A 17,122-nucleotide genomic window follows, 5' to 3' on the forward strand; every position below is an offset into this window, starting at 1 on the left:
GCCTTAGTGCTTGACACCAGCAGTGCTGTTAGTCACATCAGAGCAGAGTCTTTGCCAAAAATTAGAAACATGAACATTAAAAATTATCATAATGACCGTAAAGAACCTGTTCTTTTCAGAATAGCACTTCCCCTTCCCCCTAAGAAGTCACAAAGGTAATGAAAGCACGGATTAGAGTCAAGATTTCTCTTAGAAACATTTATTGATCTTAGTGACCTTGAGGTGATGCCAGTCATATTCCAGGGAATGACACCAAATGTAGGATAAAAAGAGGTTCACTGAAATGCTCTCACGAGTTTTAAGTTTAACTAAGGTGGTACTGAATTTGCCTTTTCTGAATTACTCTATCATGGCTGGTATTGTTAGTCAGAAATAAACCAGCACCGACCTTTGCAAGCTTTCAGTGCGTTTGTCTCAGAAAAAATAACAAATCTTTTCCTCTGTTGGATCCAAAATAAGTATAATCAATGTCAAAATATTGCTTTTACAAGAAAGTGGAATTTACTTCTCTTGTATCTTAGTATAAAATTCAATAAATTGATCAGCAGTCTGTAATCTGTTTGTACTTCCGTGTTATTTTTGTCTTAGGGGTTCAAACTGAACTGGGATGCTGAGAAATGACTTAGTAAAATACTTCAGAGTCAATTAAGATTTGTGTGGCCAGCTAATGATTTGAGAGCTTGTGTGGGATACTGGGATATTACTGGAACTAGACATGAGATTGTTCTGCAAATCATAGTTTATGAAATAAAGAGGAGACAATTTCCGTTACTTTTTAGAATTAGAAGCAAATGCTTTCTTCTTTACAAGAAAAATGTAATCTTGTTTTTCTTTCCCTCATGCTTCATTTTAGAGTGTTAGGCAATTTCATGATCATATGTTTTATCACTGTAAAGACAATTTTGAACAAAAGCCCACAGGAAAAAATGAAGTATTTTTTCAATATTAGATTTGCTGATATTTTTATAAATGCTCTGGAGATACACTGCAGAGTATCTAGATATATTTTTAATTTATTTTACTGAAATGTTAATGCAGGACTTCAGAAAAGAACGGTCTTTAGAACATACTAGAGCTATGCTTCCTATTATGCATAATCTAGAAAATTGCCAAGCTTTTATAAAATATGTTTATCATTTCTTAATGTGATTTATTTGCCTTGTGTTTAGACTATTGCATGGTAAAGTTTATTTTGTGCATATACTTTTTATTTTACTAATATATTACAAGCCATATCTCAATGACCCCTGTACATTTTTCATGCTGTCTTACTCCCAATGGCCTCTGTGCATGTAAGTAACCTGTCAAGTGACAATGCCTCTTTATTTGCTTCTTACTGTTTCCTTTCAAGAACTCCTTTTCTTTATTAGCTAGTAACACTGAAGCATTGAAGTTCAGTCTTTAAATGTGCCCTGTATTCCTCATATCTTGTGTATTTTTTAAAAAATTATCATTCTTCTTTTGCATTTGAAAACCCTACAATCATTAGTTAAGTCCATGTAGACTGAGACGCATCTTCTCCATGCTGCTAGTTTGTGATAAAGGCATTAATATGTGTCATTTCTGTTGTTTGTACCTGTTGTTTGTATCTAACATAACATGGTTTTGTTCAAGAAGAAAATAAAGGATGGATTTTTTTATTGCTGTTATTTTTTGATGGAAAATGATACTCTCAGGCCTAGATGGTTAGAATGGTAAAACTGTTTAGCATGTTGTAGATCTTTGGCTTTTTCTAGTATGAAATTAATTGTTAAGTAGTTTAAATACTATAAAGTTGCAAAAAGGACAGTAGAATTCCATGTTTGTGGAATGGAAGAAAAATATGACTAAATTCTTGTTTGTAGGATTTGGGGAAAGGTTGAAAGAGATTGTTCTCTAGGATGAAATTCAAAATGCTTCAAATGGACTAGGAAGTTTTCATATCTGTATCTTTTCAAGGTCTTAAACAGTTGAGTGTGTCAATTGATTAATTTGTTGTTTGACCAAACTGAAGTATTTGTACTTTTTCTCTCAAATTGAAAAATGTGACCTGTAAAAAAGAAATACATTAAGTTAAATCCTTCCCTGCTTTAATTGGGACTTTAGTACAAAGAGCTTGTGCTTTCTGGTAGGCTCCATGCTCTTCATGCTGAATCTTGGTGGCTGGGGACTTCTGGAACAAACTAAAGCTCCTGCCACTGCCTACTTCCCTAAGGGGTTTTGGATGGGGGAGAGGGATATATCCAGACTCATCCTAAAAGATGAGTGGGATATAGTTGGGGTGAATACACCACTTGAGATTTGGAAACACTCAAAGGTCCCGTAGTTAAGGTGCAGTCTCTCCTCCCTTCTTTTCATAGTGTGCAAAAGTACAGAACTGAAAACTCTTGTTCATTATTCTGCTCACAATTGCTGATTGCTGTAATCTTTACAAATATAATTAACTGCCTCCTGGCTTCTTTTTTCATTAGAATTCTGCAAGAGTTACCAGAGATGATGTGTTATTGGGCACAGGAGGAATAAGTTGTTTTTAATGAACAAAACTTGATTTGTTAATCATTATATTCCTTGGCAATTGACAACAGATTGATAGGCATGATGGAATTCATCCAATTTCAACTGCAGTTGAAATTATATCTGAAATAATACTTTTACAATTTTTCCCTAAATATGGTGGAGGTTCTTTTATGTAATGCCATCACTTTCCATTAGAATTCTTCATTCTGTCACAAGTCTTAAAAGCATGTCAACTTAACTAGCACATGTGTTTAAAGAGAACTCTAATTACAATTAAAGGGTGGTGGTTTGAAAGAATAAATACCACAAAGTATTAGCGCTGTTCTCTATGCATTTCTCATAGATCTTGTTAAAACATTATTATGAAAGTATCCCTATCTTCAGTGTAAATAGATGTTCTCATACTGTATTCATGTTGGTCACTGTCTACAGATTTTTCTTTAGTATTGCCATTTCTTAGGAATGCAAACGTGAATGGCATGCTGTTTGAGCTAATTTTTGTGGTCTGCTGAATACTGCATGAAAGGACATGCAAACTTTGAGCATTTCAGTAGCTTTCTTACTGCTCTTAACAGTTCTTTAAAAGAACACTCTTGTTAAAATGCATAATGAATGGTTTTATTTTCTATATTACTTTGTATTATGAATCTAAAATTGTAATTTGTAGCAGAATTAATTGTCACTCTTAATATGCCTTTTTTCTTATCCCTTGGGGGCTTTCTTTTGTGTTTTAGTGTTTGATCAATTAGATCTCGTCACATACGAAGAAGTAGTAAAGCTGCCAGCATTCAAAAGGAAAACACTAGTCTTACTAGGTAATTTTTGGTCATTTTTCTGAACATAACAACATAGTTCTGAAGCCCTTCTGGTGGAAAATTTCTAAATTGTGTTTGTGTTGTGCTTCAGGTGCACACGGTGTCGGAAGAAGACACATAAAAAACACACTCATCACAAAACATCCGGACAGATTTGCTTACCCCATTCCTCGTGAGTAGCAATGTTCAATGTACTGCAAAATTGTTTGTTGTCATCCTTGACAACACCCCTGTTGTTCTACTACATGTGTTCAGTTCTGCTGAGACGAGTCTTGAAGGTGGGAACTGTGCTAGGACTGGGTGTATTTCTTTTGCTTTACCAAAGGGAGGGGTGGAAAGTAGCACCAATTTTACATCGAGTGTTTCTTGTTACTCACAAAACTTCTTGCTTCTCTCTACCCAAATGTTCCTTAATTCAGAATGAAGGATAAAACATTTCTCATTTCTAGCTGTGTATGATTCCCATGAGAAGACATATAAACTGGATTTAGAGGAAACCTTTAATGTGTACCTTATCTGAATGTTTTAATTACTTCTCACAGCTTAGTCTTGGGGGCTGGTACTACTAAAACAACCTCAAATTTCCAGAGATGACAATAAGGAAAAGAAAACACAATTAACTTCACTGCTTACAAGTGGGTTGTTACAAAGAGGTGTTTTTCCCTTCATGACAGTCTATCAATACCATGGCAGGAATTGCATATCCTATTACATGGTCTCTTGGAGATGCACCCTTTTTCCTCAAGCTAAGGATACTGAAACAAGAGTATCCAGTCCCTGACTGTCCACTCTATTTTAGACTGACTTCAGAAACACCATTCATGGCTCAGAAGTGGTGGTTTTCTACCTATAAGGACTTTGTTGTTGCTAAAAGTATTCTTTTAAGAACTTATCTCTAAACCTATTTGGAATGGGGAAAGGGTTAGTTGGGTGCTGATCTAAGTTCCCCTGAGTCAGATAAAGAGCAGATCTATCAGAAGGAAAACAGAAAGACCTGGCCCTTTTGAAAGCATGAGCTGTTAGATCACCCCAGCAGCAATGTGACACTGAACTGTTTGTCACACTACTGTTTATATCTAGACACTAAAATCCTCAATTAGTTGTGTGGTACCAGGAGTATGTGGTGTGCATTGTACTTATCTTATTCAGTACAGACAAGATTATATGGGGGGAAGGTAGTAAGTAACCCAGCAAATATGATCTCCATTGCAAAGAACTAAATCAGAGCCTAATAAATGTTTACAGTATACTTTTCACCCAGTCTCTGTCAGGTACTAACTGTACTGGCGTGGAGAGGGAGAAGCTGAACTAGTTATTTTATCTTCAAATACTGTGAAAATGGACTCATCTATACCATGGTGATCATGCTTTAGGTTGGCTGCATTAGGTTCTTTCTCTGTGGAAACACTGAAATTGTTTCACTGGTTACATAAGAAGACTAAAAAGATGCATTTTCTGCATTCTTTTACAAAACCATGGTAGATTAGGTAGTTTTTGAGATGGGCCTTAAGTTGGGTGCGGAGTTTTGGGGAATGCTTTGTGAAGAAATTATCTACAAAGTGAAAACCTGATCAAAAAGGTCATGTCACAGACAATGGCAGTTAATTAAAAAGATTAGTAGGCCATACTTCTCTTACCACATAGGTCAGTAGAAGTAAGATATTCAAAAAGTATGAATTTGCTAAGTAGCTTTCATCTCTCTTGGCCCATAAGTAGTCAGGTCTTTGCCTACTTTTCAGACTTATACTTTCACACTCATAAGAAGAAAACCTCATAAGAACTTCAGTTAAAAAAAAAAAAAAGGAAAGTACAGAAATGTTTTTAGAAAAGAAGAGGATTTGAGAGAATTATGAGGATCTGAAGTTTAGTAGACCTAGGACATCAGTGAGTAGTATAGTGATATTATATGGTTTATATAATCCATTGTTCATGAATTTCTTAAAATAACTATGATCTATAATATTTCTATAGAACTTTTCATCTTTGAAATATCCTAATTAATCTTCAGAACATTGCTAATTAATCCTCAGAACAGTAATAGGTATAACTAAAAGTAGAAGATGAGTTCAGTTTTTGGATACCTTGTTTGAAATTATGGTGGGGTTGTTGGAAGAAAAGGCAGTAGATTGTGAAGAGATGTTTTACAGAGTCTTACAGTCTTGACCAGGGAAAGGTTATTTATGACCTTCTGCTCTTCTGTTGCCTTTTGATTTTTTACCTTTTCTACATCCCTTCCTCTCCTGCTTTTTCCCAATACATATCCCTCAGACTCCTGCTATTCCTGGTGCCTGTCATTCTGACTACCTCAACCTCATGCTTCATATGTGATTTGGCAAGTCATCATTCAGTGAATAAGTATTGATAAACCAAAAAAAAAAAAAGAAAGCCGTATAAAAACCTAATATTGCTTGTGTACTAAAATATTTTGTGTTTTCAGATACAACCCGACCTCCAAAGAAAGATGAAGAAAATGGCAAAAATTACTACTTTGTATCACATGACCAAATGATGCAGGATATATCAAACAATGAGTATTTGGAATATGGCAGCCATGAGGATGCAATGTACGGGACAAAACTGGAAACAATACGAAAGATCCATGAGCAGGGACTAATTGCAATACTTGATGTAGAACCTCAGGTAACTAATTAGAAAACGTGTAAAAATGGGACTCATCACAAATCCTTCAACCTAATCATATTGAGATATATTTATTTTTATTGATTGCACACTAGATAAGTAATGTGGAACAAAAGCTCTTGAACCACCAAGGTATCGATCTGGGAAGTGGAATTCTGGTAATCACCTGGTTGGAAGAACATACAGCAGAAACAAATTCATAGTTTAGCAATCACTATAGCTTGAAAATTTACTTACCATGTAACTTTTTACTATATTGGCCTCATGTCCAGTGAAACATATCAAAACAAGTCATTGTCATTGCCAGCCAGGAGTAATGTTTTCAAAAATTTCTCTCTGATGCTTTATGAAAAGGTAATCTTGCTCAAGGCTGACTCTGAACTGCGTATCACTATTGAGCACAGACAGAAACATTTGTGGTTAATCACTGATATTTAACCTGTTTGGGCAATGACCAGATCAGTGTTGTTACTTTATGAAGTCATTTCTGCATTGTGGCATTTTCCTTTTCAAAAGAGGGCAGGAATAAAAATCAGGCTCTCGAGAAACACTAAGAGTTTGTTTATTCATTGTATAAAATCTTCTGTGGAAAATTCTGATATGTTTCCTTTGAAACATCCATGTAGTCATTACTTCCAATTCACAGCAATCTTTATATTTTGTTAAATGAAACATCATGAATATGGACAAATGTGATGTTTATATTCTCGCAGGTGGAAGGAAATGGGAGGAAAGATAAAATTGTGACCCGTGTTATCTATTTAAATTTGCTAACTTCTTTCTTCATTGTGAATGGATTCAAGAAGTTCAAATGCTTTTAAGATTTTTGTAACAGAAATAAGATACCTGACTAAATTATTTAGGACAGTTCACAGTATGCTGGTGTGGTGCTGTTCTGAAAAATAAAATCCCACATTTAACAGCGTTCAGGGAAAGCAGCATCTGTAGTTAGTTCAAATGGAACGGCTGTTAACAGCAAACTCTCTTGATAAACCTTTTCAACGTGCATTATTCAAAAGCAGTGCAATTCTCAGAAGCCATTTTAATCTTAGTTAGGATGTATTTACATCTGGTAACAGCTGCTTTTGCTGCACTTCCTCCAGCACATGTCTAGCAAGCCTCTTTCCTAACCAGCCTCCTCATTCATCCATCTCAGCTCATTAAGGGCAACCTGTTTGTGGACCTATTCCTGGTTATCTTACACCTCTTGCTGGTTTTCCCTTGGGTGCTCTTAGTTACATGACTTTTCCTGAATTTTTTCTTGAATTATTTGTTTCAGGGGATTGATGCTGTATTTACTGCATTTAGTGCTATGCTCACTCTTTAAAAACTTCAAACTACTCACATCACATTTTCATTTGTTTAAGAAAATAATAATTAAAAAGTTTTAGTTGCTAGATGAAGTCAGACAAAAAATTATATTCTAATCAATATTCCCTATTTATGGCATGACTGAATATTTTTATGTGGTATTTAATCAGTAAGATTAAATGCAAACAGAATTCCACAGTCTTTGAGACTATATGGCAAGAACCTCTCTGAAAATGCTAAAGCCTTTACTGTCTCATAAATTCACTTTACTTAAGGATAAATATACGTTTTGACCACCAAAAATGCAAAATAATACAAAAAGTTAAGTGTCTGTACTACTAAGGTTTTGACTCCAGTTCAGTTAAAAACAAATCCAGCATTGGTAAGTCATAAATTTGTGTATTTTGCTTGTGTGACTAAACTTACTTCACATTGATTGTTGGGGGTTTCCTCTAAAGCATGTGATTTTTTTTTCACCTAGGCATTGAAGGTCCTGAGAACTGCAGAGTTTGCTCCTTTTGTTGTTTTTATTGCTGCACCTACAATTACCCCAGGCATTAATGAGGTATGTTGCAGTCTGATGTCTTATTAGAGCCAGAATTAAGGATGAGATTCAAATATGCAAATCAGGCTCTTTAGTTGTTTCCTTGTCTGTAAATGGAGAGGCAGAAAGACAGTTGAATGACAGCATTCAAGTGGGTTGAGATACATTTCTTGTTCATTAACCAATTCAAAATTGGTTAATTGGTGAACTTCAAGTCGAAGGATCCACGTGGTATATTTTAAAGTACATATTCTTTTGTTTCATTCCTTGCCCTACCTCACAGATCCATTTCCAAATCCTTGACAAATAATTGGCACAAATTACCCAATTCCAAGTGCTCAGCACTGGATTACTGCTGGTCTGAGCTGAAGAAATGGGTGTTCAGGACTCCGCTGTCACCCCACCTTTAGCTTTAGAATTTTTCCTGCACAGCAAATACATGTCACAAATAGGCTTATTAATTTTGATGACTGTTCTCTGAGAATTGGAAGCTTTGACCAGAGGGGCAATTACTTGTGAAATAATGCTAAGTATTCATGGAGGTCCATAACCTCCATTTCCTACTTATTTTTTATGAAGTACCCACTCAGCAGATTGCTACTGATTTCAAAGATGATATCAAGCAATTCTGGATTTAGTTCACAACAGGAAAAACAGTATTTTTGCAAACACTTTATTTGCTTAGCCCTTTTAAAAGCATGATATTAAAGTATTTAATCAATTAGATTTGATCATGAATTTATTCCAAGTCTCTTAGGTGTTTCCTTGATCATCCAAACATAAAGTCAGAAGCCCTGTCACTGCAGCCTGTTTCTATTGAAATGTAATTACAGTATCATAAGCATGAAATTATGACATCACTTCAGAGGCTTGCAGGAAAATAAGGAACAAGACAAACATATTTAAATGCAAATACCCTGAATAATTATTAAAATAGAAAATGGAGAGTGAAAGATTTTGGCCTCAAGCTGCAATTTTACTGGCAGCTGAGGCATTCTGCTAGTTCACTGTGACCCTTTAGTGGGCTACTTTAGCTGTAAATTGGATTTTTGTCAGTTTTTAAGCAGCTCACAAAGACTCTGACAAGCACAAATCCAGAAAAGCAGTGAAAGTTTATAGCCAGAAGAAAAGTGGGAAGGGGAACAAGCATCTTTTCACTTTCACAGCATTAAGTTCTGTCATTTTCAGTGTCTTAAGAACCTGTAGCCTAACGGGAACATTTCAAGAGTGTAAAGGCAAAGATCTCTCAGAACATCACAATTTGCTGTGTCAGTGAAGTGACAGTTTATGCTGGTGTTGCCATATGATGTACATCAGAATAGTCTTGGTAAAATACTAAAATTTTGTAATCTACGGTGGCTTTGCCTTTGTGTCATCAAATAACATTGCATCAATTAAAAAAATAAGATCATTCTTAGGCTCTGTCAAGTGAGCATTGTGTTTACAGCAGCACTCAGGCAGCCAGGTACCCTGTGAACTTACGTAATTGCCTGGGTTTGTTGCCTCCATAGCTGTGTCTCAGCTTCCAAATAGTCTTCCTTGGCCTCACTTATCTGCCAGTGGTACTTAACTTTTAATCTCCCTGCTGTAGGACATAATACTGAGATATTGGGGACAGTTCATATGAGGGAGAGAATGTTTTCTGTGATGCACTGACGACAGAAATGTACTTTCTGTAGTAGTGGTGGGGAAATACATTTTCATGCCAAAGAAATATTAGCAGAAGTATTATGTTATAAATATTTTCATCCCTACTGTAAGACTCTGTCTTTGTTTTAAGCTTTTGTGACAAAAGTCTCTGTGCATGCAGGGTTTCTTTCACCCAGGCACATGAATTGCTGAACCAAGGCTACACTTATAAAACATGCTAATTTATGAATCAATTAAGGAACAGGAGGGGTAGGCAATGGTAATAGCAGCAGACCTTACCCAAATAAAGGATCCTACTTTCCAGTGTTTACTGGGCTGCATGAAAGGAGATTTGCAAACCATGTCTGTGTGTTTGCAGCCTGCAAGGCAGCAAACAAGGGTGAGGAGTGTGTGTTTCCTATTTCCCATTCATGCTTCCTTTTTGAAAGGTTCATTTGCATAATGAGTGTCCCTTTCCATATATCCTCCTGCCCTGCCTTGTTTATTTTGCTTAAGCTTTTTGAGAGCACTTCTGTAAATGACTGTCCTTTTTCACCCCTCCCCTTTATGTTTTCTTAAATTTCATCTTTGCTTTTCTTTTCATTTTCCTGCATTCGTACTAATTGTACATAGCTGCCAAAATGGTGCAGAAAACTGCCTGTAAGTACCAGCTAGGGGCTGACAAGGTAGTTCTGATTATTGCAGTAGTGTTAGAATGTAGATTTGCTGTTCCCATTCAACATTACTTTTGCCAATGGAATAAAAATTTAATATAAAAATGACTTTTGATATCTGCACTAAGATTGTCTGCTAGTAAAAAAAAAAAAAGAGACTGGAGAGTAAAATTTCTGCTCTTATAGCTGAATGTCTGAACTTTGTGGTGAAATCAGTGCAGAGGCCTGATCTTGGATGTATCTCTCTTGAGACACTTTAGCCCATCACAGACCACACAAAATGTCTCAGTAATCAAGGCCCACACAACAGGAGTTAGGAGATAAAATATTATGCTTTCAAATGAATATAGCAATGCACAATGAGCAATGCTGCAAAGCACAAGACCAATTTAAATCCTATAGGAGATCTTACAGAGTGCACCCACCTGTCTAATCACAAAGGAAACTTAAATCAGATGATTGTTGTGCTAAAACAGAGAGAGGAGGGAGCATATCAGAAAACCTCAGGGTAGTTCCTCTCTCCTCCAGCTGTTTCCTACCTCCCATTGCCCAGAGAACAGCAAAGAGAAGTTGACAGGCTCCACTTATTTGATCTAAATCTTTATTGAGCCAAATTCTTCTGACTTTTAGCTGCGCTCCTTTCCTACAGCTAAAGAGTAGAAGGATTTTTCTTAGGACGTTTGCAGTCCAGCTGTTTAAACTGATTAAATTAATTTCTTTCTGTTGAGGCAAAATTGGCAAAGCCCTGATGGTGTGTTTATACATTGTCCACAGCCTTAGAAAGGAATATTAGAAATTTGTTAGGCTGTGCTTTGACTGTCACAAGCAGCAGCTATTGTCCTGTTTACTTACAGGCCAAAAAAACCCAGTCCTCAGAAACTGAAGATGCCACTGGTGGCCTTTATGTACATGGGAGACATTTCATGGATAAAGCCATGTTTCACTCCTTTCAGCTGTGGTGCAGAAGGAGAGATGATGAGGAGAGTGAACTGACTTAGGAAAGCAAAGTTTGCTCCAATAATGCACACACTCCAACCAGACCCACATAAAATGCCCATTGCATGAGAGCTGGGGGAAGAAGAAAAGGCAGATGTTGTGTTCACAAATGTTAAATTACTGAAGTTGTGGCCGTTCATGTGTCTGTCTGCAGAAAGCCAAACATTTTGATAAATATCTTCTTTCTCGAAGCTATTGAGAGCACAACTGCTGAAGAATATTCTTCTTGGAAAATAATCTGAGATATTCAGTATTCAAAATTTAATTAAGAAATTTTAGAGAAATTAAGAGGAGCTTAGTACAGCAAATATTTTAAGTGTTAGCTTTGAAAAATAATCTTGGCATTTAAGTGTTACAGATTCAGATTAAAAAAGAACTCTGACATGTTCAAATAGATACTCCATCACAGTCACAGGTGACATTTGGTCCCACAATAAAACAATAATCAAGAACTGTAATATCTTCTATTTTTGCAAAACTTGTAAAAGTTTGAAGCTGTTTGAAAATTCTGTAATGGCCTAACTTATTAGTGCCCCTAAGAGTATATGAAAGAAGTAATGTTTTACATTTCCAACAGGCCAGGAAATTTAGATATTCCAAAATGCAGCACACTTTGATCCCAGTAAAGTTGGATCTAGGAGAAGCTAAGTCAGAAAAATACTAAAATATACTGAGTTTTTGAAACATTTTTTAATGTTTTTTTAAGATAAGATGGCTGTAAGTTTTTCAGATTTTACTGTCAGTCACAGCAAGATAGATGCTCCAGTGAGAAAAGTTCATTCTCATACCTGTAAGTAAAAGTAACATTGATGGGAAATCTGAATAGCAATTAAAAATCTACATATGGACTTAGGAGTTCTGAGGCTTCAAAGGGCTTTTCAGGTACTTGTACCCTTGTACCATGAGATTAAAACTCTTTTCAAAGTGTAATATGATTTTGTCAAGACAGGCTTTAAATATAAAATTAATCTTAGCTGGATATGTTTAAAGCACATATTATTAACCTACCTTTGTAGGTTAATTTAAGCAGAAAAGGTTAGATGCTCAGCTGATATAAATTGATGTCTTTTTTGGAATCTGTGAGAAGCTGGAAGTTCACCTAGCTAGGTTTCTGGCTTGAAGACACTGGGCCATATGAAATGTTCCACAAGAATATTTAATATTGGTATTCATCCATATTGTTCTGTCTGCTAATAGCATAAACTAAATTTGCACACACTGGTATTTTCTACAGAAGTTTCAGGCATTGCTGGAGATGCAGAATGGTCCATACAAGGAACATTCCTTGTACAGAAGTGTGCGTGAGGAGTATTTGTCTGACTTGGAATGAAATTTGCCTCAGGAGAGAAGCAAAACTGTAACTTTGGTACAGAACTTCTCCTCCAGAAGTGCTGGTTTCATTGCTACAGGAAAAGAGAACTATCTCAGTGCAGGTTGTTCCCTTCAAAGGACCTGAAAGCTGTTGTTCCACAGCTACTTGTCACGGTAATTAGAAATACTTGGGAGTTTAAACAGGAACAAAGAAGGTGGAGGGCGTGTCCCTTAGCTGGATAAAATTCTATTCCCATTTCTAGTGAAAAAGCTATGGGCACTGTATCTGTATCTCCTGCAGCCTAAAACTCTGCTTAGTAAAGTGTGTCCCAGTTAATTGATCAAGTAGAGTGAGCCTACAGATACTACAGGGCAGGAGGAGTCATTTTGCACCATATCCATCCCAAACCTGTGGGACCAGGAAGAACTTGATGGCTTTCCTATGGCTATTTCAAGGTTCCTGAAAACAGCAAATATTTTGGTTTGGATTTTTTTCAGGAAAATTTCAGGGAATTTTCAGTAAGAGAATTCAAATTTGGAAGTGCTGCAGAGCCCTAGGAAGAAGCCTTTTGCATCCAGCTCCCTCAGGCAGGCAGACCTCACTAGCAGAGCCGGTGGCTGCAGCATTTCGAGCTGCACGGAGACCTGTAGGATACCCACAAAGTAGGATGCAGTTGCTTCTGTGCAGGCATTGACACAGAGCCAAGGTGAGCAGCAGTCTGATGTTGCTCTCTGCCCAGTTCATCTCCAGGACCTCACACTAAGAGGTGCTGGAAACACCCCACTCCGAGATAGGAACCGCAGAGGAGTCATGTGGAGTGAGAACTTCCTTATCAGTAAATGATTATTAAAGGAAGTAGACCCAGAAGATTGGTGTGGAACAGCAAACATTACCAAAACTGGGAACAGCTGATACCTGACAATATACCCTCTCCTATTTCTTGTGTTCTCACTGGGACACAGGCCCAATAGCTTGTATTTGTGCACTTTGTCCAATTTTTTCATATATGGTGTCCGTTGCTCATGTCCGTGCTGCTTTTTTTCCAAGCTTCCATCCTCTACCTCGCTTTTTTAACACTAGAGCTGTGTTTTGTCTCCAGTCACGACAATAACCAAGTGCTGTTTGAGTGTCGGCGTCCAGAGGGAAGTTGTGCAGTTTCTCCCGTGTGACTCCCATAGATGTAGGAGGGGGAGATGAAACACTTAGACCTCCCTGGGGCTTTTTTGGCCGTTTCCTTCTCCGTGAGCCGCAGTTGAGGAGCTGTTGTAGGAGAGCACGAAACGATCCAACTTCTCTCTCTCCCCTTTTGTTTCCTGCCCTGCGAACAGGACGAGTCTCTTCAGCGCCTGCAGAAGGAGTCTGAAATCTTACAGAGAACATATGCACACTACTTTGACCTAACAATTATCAACAATGAAATCGATGAGACTATCAGGCACCTGGAGGAAGCCATCGAGCTTGTGTGTACAGCCTCACAGTGGGTCCCGGTCTCCTGGGTCTACTAGAGCCGGGCATGAGAGGATTGAGGAAACAAAAAACCAACCTGTCATTACTGGGAACCACCTCATACATGGAAAACCTCTTCGTTACTGACCTTGTGTCAACAGGTCTTGGCCCCTAGAGACTACCTAGATGTAGTGTGACCTAAAATATAATTATTGTCATGTCTGAATAGATAGGAGGAGGGGGAAAAAAAAAAAAGATGAAACACTAATTTAAAGAGACAGTATCTTTTTTTTAATCATTTCTCCTAAACTTTAATAAAATGTATCTTTAAATATATGTATTATTCAGTCCTTTGGAATGTTATATTTTTGGAAATCATAGCTTTTTATTTCAAGGGCCCCTAAAAACTGCACAAAATAGATGCTGCTTTCTATAATCTATTTTAATAGTAATAATAATATGATTCTGTTACCTTAACTTGGGGGTGGAACACTACATTCTTTTTAGAGTCTGATTTTATGGATTGGAATACTTTGCTTTCCTTTATTTATTTGAAGTAATTAGTCTAGTGGTTACGAAACAAATTCATAAATTTTAAAGGCCTTTTTTCGCCTTTTTTTTTTTTTTTTTTTTCTCCTAGGATAGTATTTTTAAGTACTTTTGTGTAACATCCAGATAATGTGATACTGTCTCTTTGAAGAACTCTGTAAAACTTTTAGAAATTTGAAATTGGGTCTTGACTCTTAATGCATGTGGACAGTCGCAAGCGTTCATGCCGTTGGTGTATCTGTGTTGATAAAACCTGTAATCTACAGCAAAGTACATTCCGTTCATGGGAACACGTACCCAAGGGAATAAAGTAAAATATTATTCTGACTTAAGTTGTAAACCTATGCACATCCCTTGCATTTTGGGCAACTTTATAAAAAAAAAAAAAAAAAAAAAGAAAAACTGATTTTTATTAATAATAATCATGTAGTGAAATGTGTTTGTAATTTTGTCTCAATTTAATTTGTTGTAAGGTGGGAGGGGGCAATTACTGGTTTCACCATTTCAGATCTGTGTTGTCTGAGAGTATTAACGTTTTAATTCAGTTTAAGCAAAGAAATGCTGATTTTTAATATGTATGTAATTGTTTAAAGATGCACACATTTTAAAAGAAAATACTGTGCAATGAAGAAACCAGTTTAGGCATTGCGATAAACTGACTATTCCAAAAGACTCATCTACAACAGCCCTGTAAATTCCTTTAAAAATGGTAATTGACTCTACAGTCTGACCAATTTTTTTTATTTTAAATATACTTCCTTTTATGTGTTCAACAATTAAATGCTTTTGGGTCCTTCATTTCATCACAGGGAGTTTGAAGAACAAACCAGTGACTTGTGCAGTGAGAAAAATTGTCTTTAAGTCTGTAAGGGAAGCCCTTGTAGGGCCCAGACTGCAAGTCTGTCCGGGGGCCCTGCTCCGCCTGGACCAGCACAGGTTCAACAAAGTTAGAATTAGAGCAGACCCAAGTAAGAAAATATAACCATGCATTGACCTGGCACTTTATTTCCCTTCTTCGTGCTCTCGCTGGCCCAGGTGGTTTGCATTTTTAGTGAAAATGGTTAAGGGAAGCAAACACTGCCACCTCTTTTTAGGTGTCAGAATATGATGTTCCTTAAAATGACTTCTCGTCAGAGCTTGGTTGGCTGTGCTGTTGTATAGTATGAAGTTTAGTGTTTATTTTAAGATGATACAGTGTTCTAAAGGGATTTATACTCAGAGTGGAACTATCAGCTGTAGTGGATCCGTGGGCTGTTCCAGCTGTCTGGGTTGTAATCATAACAGGTTCTCATGGTTGAACATTTATAATAGGGGTAATTCTTGCTAATTTTTTCCTGCCTACTCCTTCTGTAGGTCAGGTGGTCAAATCCCTATTCTTGTAAAATCCATAGGTAGAATCTAGATCTGGCCAGGCATCCTCCCATCCAGCCAGAGCAGGCAAGTTTCTATTTTGAGCTGCATTCACAGCCCGACTTGCAGCCCACGGGGCAGAAGGGAGCTTGATCCATCATTTTACCCCACCTGCTGAACCAGCTGGAATCACAGGGCTGGGGCTGTGTCCCAAAACCAGAACTGTAACTGAATCCCTTGAGTTTGTAGTTTTGTGGTAACTAACCCCTGAGAAACTATCGGCGTGGGCCTCGATAAGCAAGAGGGAACCTATCAGAGTAATAGTAGGTGCTCATCTGTTCTGAATTTAGCCCCTGAAAAAGGGGATAGTGCAAACTGTGAACTATTTAGTGAGTAAGAGGTAATTTTCCAAGTAGTTGTGCTGTGTTGTTTTAGTCCTGGATGAACCTTAGCCAGTGTTCCTGTAGGACCAGCTGTTGCAATGTTAATATTACACACTAGCTGAGCTCATCGAAGGTTCATTCACTCTCAGAACTACCTCTTTTCCCAGTAAAGCACAAAGATGGGAAGACCTACTGAAAATCAAGCAGTGGAGTGTTTCTGATGTTAGAAATACAAACTTCTCTGGTGAGCATTGGTATCTGACTTCAGTGACACGTTTTTCATCTCAAAATGTTTATGACATTAAACAGGTAAAGTAATTTTGATAATTCGAGTACAGTCCATCATAAATGTTTTAACTACACACTTTTGACTCTGTTGATGTGAATTTCTTGGAGTTTCTGTGTATCCAGCTTGTAAGGAAAGAAAACTCATAAGGCCCATGAGGGTGCTTCTGCCTTATGTAGATGACAATAAGTAGTGATTTAATGTAACTAATACGCCTTTCTTCTCTTAAGTGGAGCTACCATTCAGTTAATAGTACACAGTAGAAAGACTGACTTGGAGAGCTTTGTTTCTTTTTTCTCACTGTATAACCTTTTATCAAGAGACAAAAACTGTAAAGCACATCAGTTAGCGTCGAGTCCTGCCTCCTCTTTACCACAGACTGTTTTCCTTTTAGGAACCTTCAGTAGCAAAAGATTAACATGGATTAACCCCCCCTAGGCTTTAAGTTCAGCTAATCCACACAACCCAGTGAGCTCCATGAGCAGGTTTCAGCACAGAGCAAGCCCAGGACTCCTCGTTCTGCCCAATCCTCCTGCCCTGCCCAAACCCTTCTGAAGCATCTCTGTTGTTTGTGTGGTACGTAGAGGGCATAAATTCAGCTGGAAGCCTCACTTGCATAGGGAAGACACATGCAGGTGCAGAGCTAATGTTACAGTTTTTTATTTTTTTTCAATCTCCAACTGGAGAAGGG

The 17,122-nt window shown here is 37.3% G+C and overlaps 1 protein-coding gene across 1 annotated transcript in view; it reads left to right on the top strand.

Annotated features, from left to right (window-relative positions):
* The window catches only part of CASK (calcium/calmodulin dependent serine protein kinase), a 202,930-nt gene extending 187,742 nt beyond the window's left edge, over positions 1-15,188 (top strand). The window contains exons 22-26 of the mRNA XM_017810874.1: positions 3,227-3,311; positions 3,403-3,483; positions 5,749-5,951; positions 7,744-7,827; positions 13,746-15,188. Coding sequence (XP_017666363.1) covers positions 3,227-3,311; positions 3,403-3,483; positions 5,749-5,951; positions 7,744-7,827; positions 13,746-13,922 — 630 coding nt within the window. The 3' untranslated portion in view covers positions 13,923-15,188. The remainder of the gene's footprint in view (positions 1-3,226; positions 3,312-3,402; positions 3,484-5,748; positions 5,952-7,743; positions 7,828-13,745) is intronic.
* Positions 15,189-17,122: the final 1,934 nt, after the last annotated feature.

Source organism: Lepidothrix coronata, unplaced genomic scaffold, assembly GCF_001604755.1.
Source record: "Lepidothrix coronata isolate B3197 unplaced genomic scaffold, Lepidothrix_coronata-1.0 Scaffold30, whole genome shotgun sequence".
Classification (NCBI taxonomy): Eukaryota; Metazoa; Chordata; class Aves; order Passeriformes; family Pipridae; genus Lepidothrix; species Lepidothrix coronata.